General features: G+C 37.9%; 1 protein-coding gene across 3 annotated transcripts in view; it reads right to left on the bottom strand.

The window, feature by feature from the left end:
- Positions 1-1414: 1414 nt before the first annotated feature.
- Positions 1415-13188, bottom strand: part of CD36 (CD36 molecule (CD36 blood group)) — a 38560-nt gene continuing 26786 nt past the window's right edge. For 2 of the 3 annotated variants that reach the window (XM_074169122.1, XM_074169120.1), the window contains exons 7-14: positions 12759-12805; positions 10387-10456; positions 8181-8368; positions 7251-7369; positions 5842-5915; positions 5018-5072; positions 4651-4815; positions 1416-3916 (exon numbers count right to left, since the gene is read on the bottom strand). In XM_074169122.1, the coding sequence (XP_074025223.1) occupies positions 4651-4815; positions 5018-5072; positions 5842-5915; positions 7251-7369; positions 8181-8368; positions 10387-10456; positions 12759-12805 (718 nt within the window). In that variant the 3' untranslated portion in view covers positions 1416-3916. Of the gene's footprint in view, positions 3917-4650; positions 4816-5017; positions 5073-5841; positions 5916-7250; positions 7370-8180; positions 8369-10386; positions 10457-12758; positions 12806-13188 lie in introns of all 3 variants that reach the window. The other variant, XM_074169119.1, reaches the window with a different exon arrangement.

The raw sequence follows: 13188 nt of genomic DNA, 5'->3' as shown, positions 1-13188 counted from the left end.
AAATAGGGACCTGAAAAATATGGGTGTGCCTGGTTATACCAAGCACGTGTTTTGTAAAACACCAATTCACAGAACTCAGGGGAAACCCCAGCCTTAGCAAAACATTGCAGAATATTAATGGGTATCAAAATTTCTGTCTTAGTGTTGCATCCGAAAATCTGTCATTCAGCAGACACTTGGGATGTGTTTTTTCTCATGCTGCTTTTGAAGTGATGTAATTATTTCTGGTGATGTCAACAGGGAGTGCAAGCAATGATGAATTTTAGCCAGCACTATTTTTGACTGCCTAAGCTGAAATGAGGCAGGAGAACTTGTGAAAAACTGTATGCCCTTTGGGTGGCGCCTACTGCAAAGCATTTGGTTTCTTTTCTTACAAAGTAGAGCTGAGAAAGGTCCCAGCCTGGCGCTGGCTACGTGACCTTTAAGTCCCTGGCTCTTTTGGGTACTGCTGGGAGAGGGTATCACCGCAGACCGTCAGGGATATCTGGTATGCAAACAGTCGACATAGAGTAGAAAATGAATAGCATCTATTTATAAATGTAGTTTGCATTTGGTAAGCGTGAGTCATTTGCCTACTTGGGTTTTAGTTTTATATGGCTACTGGAAAAAAAAGCTGTAAACATATTTTATTAGTTATTAAATTTATTGGCTTTTTAAATACTATTGATGTGTACACCCATCAATAAAACAAGTCCTTGTCTAGTCTCACAGTTAAAACATCAGAGAAAACACCAATTTTCTTTCTTTTTCAAGGCGTAGTAACATGTTTACATTACCTTAACAGACACTGGTAGGTTAGGTGAGAAGAACAGGTTTTAAGAAAGGCTTTGAAAGCGTAATTACGGTTAGAGATCAAGAGCTGGCACACCTGCTCTGGGGTGTAAGCATGTGGGCTCTTAGATCTTGGGTCAGATCTGATTTTCACCAGAGATTTTCACACATAAGGGCCTGGGGTGATTGTAGAATGTGAGGTGTGAACATAGCCGGGCTCGCCTCCTACCTGACCTGCCAGGCCAGCAGAGCCAGCAAAGGATGTTGTAATGTGCTGCTGGATGTGCTAACGCCATTCTGCCAGCACCTCCAGCTCAAGGGAGCTGAAGGCAGGTCTCTCTCTGAGCTTGGTTTTCTTGGATTGTTTTAGAATTGCTTCTCTGTAGACATGATGGTGCTCAGCTCTGGCCACAAAGTCTCCTCCTTTTTGTAATCCAGAGCATAAATGTTGTATGTCACTGGTATTTATAATATATCACGAGGCAACACGAAACATGATACACGCTTCTAAACAGCTGTGATGTGCCAGACTACAATGACATAACAAGGTTAGCCATTAAGCTTGGTTATTCATCAGTTTATAAAATCAATCTCTGGGAAAAGAAAACAGGCTCAAAATACCAAGAAAAGAAACACAAGGAGTTCATTATCCAACACAGAAGACTTTATTTACAATTAGACATAAGGATCTCAGAAAGAAGAGTTTGAGTTTTATTTTATTTGTATTGAGTTAATTAACATTTAAAAAAAATGTTTACCCTGCACTTTTTGAACAAATCTAAATACTTAACATTAGCCTTAATAACATGAATTAACAATAACTGCAACCAATGCTTTGGACAAAATAACTACTAATTGTAATTCAAGCGCAGTCTAGAGGTTGAACATAGTTTAAAAGTCCAAACCTACATTGAGATCAATGATATTATACATATGAACAAACATATTCATGTACATGCAAAATTGGGCCCTGAGACATTTAAAATCATGGCCTGACTTGCTGGATCACTGCTGCTGGAGCACCACATAGCACTAAACACCACCAGTAGAGCAAATGCTAACTTGCTGACAACGGACTTGAAGCCAAAGAAAATTAAGCTGAAATGCTAGTGTGTCAAAACAGACAGGAGCATTGCTGTTCTTCCTATGGTGAAAAGTCTCACATTTATATTCTAGCACAAAAGAATAGTTTTAGTATAAAAACTTAGTGTCAGATCTTGAACCACAGCAGAGCTGTGCATGCTTCAGAGGAGGTGACTTAATGACTTTAGTGGTCCTCATACTTTTTTGACCAGGCCATAGGACTCTAGGGATGCCTTCAATTGTGTCAAACTGTACCCGGACTAATATGAGCACAGAGCATCACATATGACACCAGCAATAGTGTAGAGATGAGAGGTCTTTTTTTATTATTATTTTATTTTATTGACTAGCAAGGACAGTGAGTAATCAAATGCATTGGCTCTCTAAGTGAGAGCAGAGCTTCCCTTGGGTGCCATGCCTCCTTCACATCTCTTGTCCTGTTACTTTGCATTTTCAGCTCATGGCTGGAAAAAGAGAATGTACGTGGACCTTGCCTTCTAGAACAATCTCTTGAGATTTCTGTGACTCATCAGTTCTATTGATAGCTACAAAACTTTTTCCACAAGGAACAGGGGATTAAAAAACCTGCATTTTAAGTCTGTTGGGGTTTTCCCTTTATTTCCAAAGGGTGAAAACACCTTACTAAAAATACCTGGAGAAAGATATTGTCCTTTACTAGCAAGATAAATCTTCCTGGTTTAAAGTCCATTGTAGCACTATTTCCAAACACAAGGCTATGAGAGGCTGTCCATTTTTGATCTTCCTTTGTCTTTGCAGCTCTTTTTAAAGGGGAAAAAAGATCCAAGAAGAAATCTTCAAAAATGCTGAATTTAGGCTCTTGTTATGAATTCAATGAGTCCATGGGAAAAGGAGAGACCCCACGACACTCAATATGTGCCCCATTGACTCTCATTTCTAAGATGTAGCATTCAGATTAAATTAAAAAGTAAACCATTTATGCAGATGGTAGTGTTTGCTACCTGTCTACAGGCTGATGCACCTCATTAAACAAATGGTTGCACAAATTTCTTTGTGGCAGATGGTTTACCAGTAAAGAATCGGGGTTACCTGTTTTCGTTTATGTTCTTCAACAGCAAGAAAGTGGAACTTTCTGATGTTTGATCAAAATAATTATCTCAGGCCTTCCTGTGTCTGGAGCATTCTGGAATATTTTCTCTTGACCCTAAAGGGGATGTATGAGATCATTCCCTAAGGGAGGTCTTGGGCAAAGTGAGGTTAGGGCAGAGCAGAGGCTGGTGTTCAAGCAACAGCTGGAAAGGAAAGCACACAGGAGGCAACAGTAAGAGCAGTGGAGCAGATTGGGAGTTAAGGAGTAGCTCAGATTGATAAACAGCTGTGGAGCCAAATGTTGATGAGCTCCATTAACACACAAATGACTGTGGTGTGTCTATGAGCCATCTCCATATAAAATGTATAAAACACGTATTTTAGTAAGTCTTTTATTAACTTCATGTATTACAGTTAGTAACTTTACATAATAAACTTCACATTCAACACAATTCACATCCCTGAATAGAGGACAGAGAGCAGTTCTATTGCAGCAGCTTCTATTCCCTGAAGGAACAGAAAGAAACATTGCAACGAAGGCATCTAGAGCACAGCATGAGCTCAAAGGTGTTGTCATTCCCAGTCTGTGCTCAGAGACAGAACATCAGCAAACAGCTTTCATTTGTCTTGCAAATCCCAGAAGAAAAAAAGTAGCAAGTTGCATAAACGGCAGAAAGTGGACTAAAATCCAACTGCATCTCAACTTCAGTTTGCTTGAATGTCATTTAAAATTTGTAACAAGGTTCAAATAATCAAAATTATTTGAAAGCATAGTTTCCATGGTGGCCTCTTCAGTGATGTCAGAAGTATGGACCTTTGGAAACATCAGCTTATTTGGGTTAGTGAGTTGGTCTTCTCAAAATGGAAAAGCATGTTGAATTCCGTAGCATGTGGACTGCTGTGCCTTGAATCATACCTTTTGTCTCTGAATTTTGACATGCTGCTTGGTTGAAATTTCAATGAAACGTTGCCTACCTCTGAAGTCTTTTGTTACCTGTAGTGAAATAAAATCAGAATTCAGCTTGTGATAAGTCTTCTCAAAAATGTCTCTTTACTACAGCGTACTTTTCACCATAACATTCATGTATCTGCACTTCTTTTAAATTACTCCAAAAAAGCGTTTTTTTTCCCTAGATGTCAGTGCATTAATCCACCACTTGGTTATTCTACCCATAATGGGAGTATATTTAGTCCTAGAGGGCTAGGTATGTCCAGGAGATGTTTAGGCTAACATGACAGTGATACATGACTGAGAGAAAGAAGAGAGAAACCGTCCAACACTCAATAAAACATGCCATTTACAGTGGGTTCTCTGAACCCCAGGCAGGGGTATGTCCTGGAAGAGCACAAGCATCTGCAGCTGTGTGGCCTCTGTGGCAGAGAAGTACTAGAGGGCACTTCAGAACAGTGTAGCAGTCTTGGATAAAATGTCTATTTTCATAAACCCACAAGAATCATGTTGTGTTCTGGAACAAAAAAAAATGTTGTTCTTCTGATATAGTTCCCAATACCCTCACCTGGGTGCATTAAGAGTATCCGGAAAGATTGAGGCTGGGAAGAGAATTCGAAAACATTAGATAAATTATCTGGATGATTTCCCACAGAACTGCCGACTTTACTTTACTAGCACTTCAAAAATAAGAACAGATAAATAAGCAATGATTCTGAACTTCTTGAGACCCTGAGGAAAAGTTACTGCTGAGAACTGAGCCATTAGTGCTTACTTACTTATTTTAATTTCTTTGATCTGCATATGAAATAGGAACCCATGAATGCGACGAACAGCACAGAACCTGCGATCATTAACACCATCTGCAGCACACTCAGCATCTGGACCCGACCGGTGACTTTATTTCTGAACATTTCTGCTTTCTCATCCCCAATAACAGCAGACTGAAACAGTGCAAGAAAAACGTCAGTGAAAGGTAAGATACAAGCCCTCACTTGCTGCATATACTATTGGTGTGTGCAAATCACAGCATGAGTTTAATTGCCCAATTTCAGGGCACCAAGACTGAAAAAGCTATGTCAGGGTTTTTTGTTTGTTTGTTTGTTTTTTGAACAGTGAAGATTAATAGACAGAAAATATACTAACCTCATTTAGCCAAAGAAGAGGAAAAATATAAGGGTTTTTAACTTTTGATAAAGCTCTGAAATGAGAAAAAAGAAGTACAGTATGTTACCTTCAGTTTGGTGAATAAGCCCAGTCTCTATTTAAACATTTTTCTTGTCTTCTAACTACATTTTAAACTTCCAGATCTACCGTTTTAGTATAGATTTGGACTGGGAAAAAAAAATAAGCTTACAATTAATAACAGCCATTTTACATATAAGGCAACAATCTCTTTCTTTCTATTTTTCCATATGTGGGTAGTCAGAAAGAAAAAAGCTTGGACACAGCTTGGTGCTGGTGAGAGGGTCTGAAGATCTGTGTGGTGTTCACCTGACAGATGCACGGGATCCCCAAATGCTGTCTGTACAACTACATTTGGGCCAATGAAGATAAAAGAAACAGCTAGAGACCCATCAACACTTGTGATAAAATCCATCTAGTGACAGAGCACACATGAATTCTCTCTCTCATTGGATTTATTACAGAAAACACATTTTGCCTTCTAGTTCATCCTCATGGCCCCATTTGGGTTTTGTAAGAGTGTTATTTTTAAGAACATGTTGCCTTGTAAGCTTCTGTGGGGAAATCAAATGTGTGTTAAAATACTGCCTTGCTCAAGAAGGCTTGCTCTTTTGCTGAAATTTATGTTCTCTGAAAAGTCATGTCCTAAATTTTTGCAAGAAAGACAAAAAGGCTTTGGGAAAGTATTTTTCTTCTTTTCCCAGCCATTTCTACTGACAGTCTCATAGACCAATCAGCCCTCTTGAAAAAACTTTTTTAAAACAGAATATTGAAGTAGTACTTACTCAATTTTTAGTGCAGGCTTCACAAGGAGGTTTACTTGTAACCTTTTTGCAAATTGTAGTGTAAAACCAGTGGTCTAAAACCAGGAAAAAAAAACCAAACCAACACATTAATTTAAATTTCTGAATCGGATGCATAAGACTACAATATGGACTGTGTCAAAAAGCACTTTGGTATTATTTTATCCTTATGTTTTGAAGGATTCCATTTCTAGAAACTTTTATGTTTCTAAGGGTTTCTCATTTCTCATAAAAGTTCTAATTTTATGTTCTGATTTTGTGGCTTTGTCATAGTTACTTTTTTAATTTACAATTAATACTGAGGGTAAAAAAAAAAAAGGTTAAAAATACTAAGTTATGAAATGTTTCATATAAAAATATTTTTAGGGTTTTTTCCCACCAGAAATTAGCTAAATTTTCTTGTTTCAATAGAAAGGATGTTTAACTTGCACAGGGGCAGATCCAAACATTTCATATAAGAACAAATATATCAAAGCAAAAGTCATATCTTTCCTTCACCTCCTTCTTTTTCCCTCTGTCCTCCATAAAAAAAAAAAAAAGACAGGGAGTGATTCTTGAAAATTTCATATCAGATTTAAGAAATTCTGGTGGATAACTATTCCAAATAAGGTGAAACAAAGATCTAACTTTAGATGTCTTCGCTGAAGTTACATAGCTTAACTGTCAAACTATACAACTAAAAATCTTTTAGTGTAAAATTCTGAATTTTAGCTTTTCATCCAAATTCAGAGCTAAATAAAATTTTGAAACCTTAAAATTCATCACACAATTCAGAAAAATTTGGTAAATACACTTAAAGTTAAGAATCTGAATCACTGGAACAGAGGCAGAGGTAAAATTGGAGGCAATCAAAATCAAAGTTGTCATAAATTCATTCAGTTTGGGAGTTCTGTTGGACAATCCAAGTCACAAAGACTATATTGATCTGTTCTAGTCTAGTCTGTTCGGACTTCTAGCATTTTTCTTGGAAGTAAACTGATCTATATTTAAATTCAATTAAGATAGTAATTATACAAAAATAGCTAGTTATAGAAAATGAAAAAAATATAGAAGGAACAGAAGAACTTTCATAGAAAAGAATTTTCAAAATACTTGAATGTCATAGAAAAGCTATAGCATGCTTCAAAGTTTGCGGAATCTATTTAACACCACACTACCAAAAAGGAAAAATCAAAACTTATTTTCCAGACTTTGAAGGTCAAAATGAGACAAAGTTCTGCTCTAATATTCCCCTGCTAAAACCGTAATGCTTGTGTGAGCAGACCTTGCAAAAGAAAGCATGAAAATATTTTATCTTCTGCTCGTCCCTCTGGTAAAAGGCCTACTGTACTATAATTAAATTTAAACATGGCAAGTTTAGTGAGTTACAATTATTAAATATTTGGACTTACAGGCTCTACATCTAGAAAGGTCTCATGCTCCTTCTCATTTGGGCTCAGGCCTTCAACATCATGCAATACAGAATCACTTGCATGAAGAAAATGAGGGAGAGAGATAAATACCGGTTTTCCTATTTGAAAAAAACAAACACATTTGAATCATTAAGCCTGGTTTCAGTGCTCATCTTCTCAGGCCATTTTCCATGCAAACACAGTTTTCTTATATAGACACACAGTCCTGATAAAAATGTTAATAGTTCCACCACCCCAAAAACCTGAGCATTTCTGTAATTCTGCTGCCTAGGAAAATTTGCACAGTGAATCAAGTTGTAGTTATAAATCCTGCTTGTCTTCATCCACACTGTGGATCTGACAGTGTTCCCAGTTTCACAGTGAGGTGAGGACCTGACTGTCGCTGTTTCCCTGCACCCTTATGATCTCGTTTTAGTAGAAGCCAAACCTGGAGGGAACCCATGTAGTCCACTCTTCACCAAACACAGACTCTGTATTTATTTATTTTGTTAAACCAATGCTAACCTTAGGCAATGGTGTTTCTCAATCTCTGCATGTGTATATAGCTGTGTACACACAAACACACACAGAGTGTGCATGGATTGTCACAAATACAAGGATGGGGACTATCTTTGTTTTTAATACGGTGCCTGTAGAATCCTCTTCTTTCCTTTCTATACATACATTCCTGCAGTTTCAGTGTACAATCTGTAGTACCACGACTTTGCATAGCACTATGCAAAACACAGAAATACTATAGTCCGCATTTTGGGAACTGAGGCTATAGAAAAGTGAAAGGTCTCACAGGCAATCTGTGGAAGAATTCACACACATGAATGTCCTGGATCTTAGAGTAACACCTGAGCTACAGGACGTTTGCTTTCTCCCCAGGTAAACAGCTTGTTTGGAAGTACCGTGTCACTATTATACCTGATTTGCAGGCACTAATGTCTAGGACTCCAGCTATTGTGCAGTTCTTTGATATGACTTGGTCTTTACAGAAGCAATAATTATCTCTGACTTCAGCAGGTGATGCAAATGCTTCACGAGGAACTGTGAAACGATAGAGTGGGATTCCCTTCACATTCTGCGTGCCCTGGAAAACTCCGTAGATTGATCTGAATATAAAAGAGGAGAAAAATGTTTCACAGAATCACAGAATCACAGAATCACCTAGGTTGGAAGGGACCCTTTAAGATCATCTAGTCCAACCAATGAAAAAAAAAAACCACCACACACACACAACACACACACATACCACCACACCACCCAACACTAATCCATATCCCCGAGCACCATGTCAACTCCTCTCTTGAATACCTCCAGGGATGGTGCCTCAACCATCTCCCTGGCCAGCCCATTCCAATGCCTGATAACCCTTTCGGTAAAGAAATATTTCCTAATATCTAACCTGAACTTCCCCTGGCGTAACTTGAGGCCATTACCCCTTGTCCTATCATCTGTAACTTGGGAGAAGAGACCGACCTCCGCCTCTCTACAGCCTCCTTTCAGGTAGTTGTAGAGAGCGATAAGGTCTCAGTCATTTGGATTAAAAAGCTGAACTCATGGCAATACTCCTTAAGCATCCGCCAACTGCCTCTCTCTTAAGAGAAACGGATACTCTAGGGAGCCAATGTCCAGGCTCCCTTCACACTATTCAGCAGTTTGTAGGGGTGTTCCTCTGTAATGGAGGATATCCCACACTTTCACAAAAGGATTTACACAAAAAGGCAGACAAAAATACACAAAACTAACAAATTAAATAAGAGGTCTTTTCCCTACACACTTCTGCACTCACTGATATGAAATTTTTGAAAGTTTTTGGACTACAGTAGAGATACTTATCAGTGTAACTCAGCTCTGCTATAGGTTTTTGCTGACCTGATGATACTAATCTAAGCTTTATGATGCAGGCAAGATTCTGCATAAAACCTTATTCCATTGCATATGAATCAGAATACCGCTTAAGCTGCATCTTGCTGATACATTATCAACTGATAGGGAGCTGTGGTTGTAACACAGTAATGCAACCAGGGCGGCAGCACTTGGTACTGCAGCAAACCAAAGAAGGGTTCTGGGTTTTGCAACATGGACAGAGCTGTTTTCCATGACCCCATTCCAGCACGATCTTTGGGTGATTGCAACTGTCCCTCTTCCTTCTTCATTGTTCATTAATTGTGGCAATTAAATGGCGGAAACAATCTCTCAAACTGTGTGCAATCATTCCAAAGAATTTAATCATTTCTCCTCTGCACAGAATTCCCTTTTCCATGACTTGTGAAATGCTTTCCTCTTCAGGGATACAATTACTTCACCAAAAAAAAGAACTTTAAGTTCATGTAAAAACACTGATCTTTAAAAACAAACAGTTTGCAAAGCAAGTGCCCCTCTTTAAACCTAGTTAAAAGGAAGCAGCTGTTTCCAGGCAGCAAAATAAATATAGGGATCAAACCACCCAAAGTAAATACACTGTGATGCACTTTAAATCTTTTAACATTGCTTTCAGTGATCCCACTGGAGAACTCAGGGACACTGGATAGCCACAGCAGAAGCAGAAGCAGCAGGCTGAAAAGCCATCAGCATGGGATGCCTTAAGCAGGTTTGTTTGTTTATAGATACATAAAAATAAAATATGTTAAAATATCCTGTGAGAAAACAATTTCAAGTACCTAGTGGAAGATGGTAAATCCTGTTCTGCATAGAGGATGTTCTGTAGAAATGCCAAAGATGGGCCTAACTGGCCCCTGCTGTATCTATGCAGAGGGGTAAATTGCCTTCTTAGACCAAATAAGGCAGGTTATAGGCTGGGTCCTGGTCTTAGAAGAGGTTCAAGACTTTGAACCCTATGGCCCTCAATGTCTTTCATAGATCTATAACAGCTTACAACAGTGTCAAATATTCCTGAATAACACATCTGCAACTGGCTGAAACAAAATACACCATAAATAGCCTGCCATTTGACATAAATAAAAATGTAGAATTGGGTTCAAAGTCATGAGCACAGCTCATGAATTTATTTATGCTTAGGTGAAACGTTTATGTTGAACTGCCTCGGTGACCTGAGCCCAGGCAGAGCCACCGCAGCTGCCCTCTGAAACCAAAGACCGTGTGGGTGCCACATGTGGGACCAGCCTACCTGCAAATGTCAGAGGAGAAGAAGCGCAGTACCTGACTCTTCTTAACAAATGGTGGGAATGATGCCCCATCTGTGAATAAAATAAGAGCTTGAAAGCAATTCCACTTAGAAGACATGATTTAATTTCTAGCTCAATACTCAGCTGTTACTTTCCTTTTAAGCTGCAAACAAAGTAAACAAAATGAGTTATCTATGGGGAAAATATTTATGGAAACAATGACAGGTACTCCACAGATAAGATTGTATTGTTTTTGAAAGGAAGCCAAATTCCAGCAGCTATTTTTTTTTCCCAGATGTGAAGCTGGATCATCAAGTTTATTAAAAGCAGAGGATACAAAAAACAATCCTGCTTAATATGAATCCAAATGCCTGTTGCCATTGCTTCAAGGTTTATGCTGTTTAAAGACCTAAACCTTTCTAGAGATGCTTGGTTCAACTGCAGTTATGGCACTCGGTGCTTACAAGAAACACAGCTTTGGACTTCAAAACTGCCTATTTAATAATCAGTGCTAAACCTTTTTTTCACCAAAGATTGCTCAACCGGATCTCCTCTTTGTAAGCTGAGATCGTCTCTATAGCTAATGGCGAGAAGGAAGCACTTCTAGGGCACAAGCCATCTCACCCCATGGTAGACATGCAAAAGAGGTCAGAGGAGTAGCACTTTGGTGATGTCTTTTTCTCCACTCATTTTAAAAAGAACATAGGGAGCCAGTTCTGAGGCATATTTCTGCATTGCAAACATCCAGAGTTAAGTAAGAGGACTCTCTGCCATTTTCCCAGACAAGGTGTTGTAACAAACCTTTAACCAGAACATTCATTACTTCTTGCTACAATTTATGTTTAGTTTCTTAGTCAGCTGCCATAACCAAGCCATTGAAAACATCTGTGATATCTTTGAACCTAGTTGGCAAAAGAGAGAAAGCTAAATTGCATACTGCCACTTACCCACTGCTGACAGTAGCACTTTTTCTTAAAGAAGATCCAAGATCATCCTAGACACACTATTTCTAAATCTTGGCAGTCTTGGAGAGTTTGAAAACATGAATTCATTTCAAGCTCCATACAAGAGTACTGCTTAATATTTTTATCTAGATATTCACTTGGGCTATACATGTTGTGCTTTGGTGTAAAAGCTTACCAAGATAAGAGGAATTCTCACACTTACAAGACTTTTTTAAAACTCTTCACACTGAATACTCTTGAAAACTGTGTGGTAACCTTTGCTAACAATGAAAATCTCCACATTTTCACTGTACTGGAGCACTTAGTCTTGTTAGCTGAGTATGCTTATTCCACCAACTGTGAAAGAAGGAAAAACAAAAACCTGACCCTGGGAAAAAAGGTTCAGGCTCCACAAGAAAGAAGGAAAGTCCCAGAACCTAAGAAAATATTGCCTCTTATAAAATTAATTACATAGTTTAAAAAGGAACTAATCCTTCCTGATTCACAGACTTTTGGAAAGTTAGATTCTTGTGATGTATTTGAAATACTTCAAAATACCTTCCATGTGCACTGGGTTCTAAGTAAAATGATCTATGCCATATAAAGCAGCACAGAAAAGGAAAAAAACAAAACAAAACAAAAAACAAACACAACCCAAAAACCTGCCTTTTTGATAATTGCTCACTAAAGGCCAATAGCTCTTTGCAAAAACCTCTGCCATTACATCTGCCAGCCTCAGCTCAACAGATTCTGGTGTCCTCACAGCTACACTTTCACCCATCAGAAGAAAAACATCACCTTGAACAAGTGTATCCTTAAACAACTCATCTGTTTTCATATGAATTCCAAAAGCAAATTCAAAAATATTCCTCTAGTTTATCCATCCCAAGCTACACTACTTCTCCATCCATTTTCACCTGCTAGCAGCCTCCACTTCTCTGAGAGCCTTCTTCCTTACTGCCTCAATTTCTTTTTATATATCAGTAAAAATATTTTTCTGTTCATTCTGTGCATTTAATTTTATTTTTCAGCACTATAAATGAATGTACATTATTAGAATGTAAAGAAAATTTTTCAACTTCTATAGTAAAGAAAAAGAATCTTAGTTACATTGTACCATAAAGATAATTGGTAGAAACAGAGATGGATTCTTTTCTTGTGTCTCTTCCACATCTACTCTGGCTGAAGAGGGTGTGTATACATCTATATATAAAATACTGTACAATACTGTATAATATATATTATAAAAGACACACACTTATGCATGTATAGTAGTAGCAGTATGTATACATTCATATTTATATAGACATCGAATATACAGAATACAGATCTCTCAAATCCCAGGGGAATTAACTTAAATATCGTATCTCATTATTCCCTTACAATATCAAGAAATGTGTTGAAATTTTAAAAAGCTTTGATAGGCTCACCTGTGCCATTAACCAAATCGCAGTAACCTTCCCAGTATGAAAGATTCCTTTAAAACAAACAAACAAAAAAGTCACACTCCATGTAGTATAGTATAACCTGTACTGCTAAATATAACTGCTCCAGTATAATCCTGATTCATTAGCAAAGTCAGAGGGTAGAAATGTTCATGCATTTATTCAGATAAACTATATGAAGCATTAAAATAGGACAAAAGGGACCTAGCTACTTGAGTATGCAAAACAGAAGTAACTACTTGTATCAAAGAATCAATAATTGTCTTAAATCCATGCTCCTGACAGAATCATGAATAGCTGAAAGACAGAGGTGGTTTTGCTAAGCCCAGTGCTTGATACAGCTTTCCATGAATTCTTGAAGATTTTCCATTTATCTATAGCTCTTAGTTAATCAAGCCTTAAAATTTGTACCTTG

Source organism: Numenius arquata, chromosome 2 (assembly GCF_964106895.1).
Source record: "Numenius arquata chromosome 2, bNumArq3.hap1.1, whole genome shotgun sequence".
Taxonomy (NCBI): domain Eukaryota; kingdom Metazoa; phylum Chordata; class Aves; order Charadriiformes; family Scolopacidae; genus Numenius; species Numenius arquata.
Note: the sequence above shows the minus strand (reverse complement) of the source record. Positions and strands in the feature narration are given on the sequence as shown.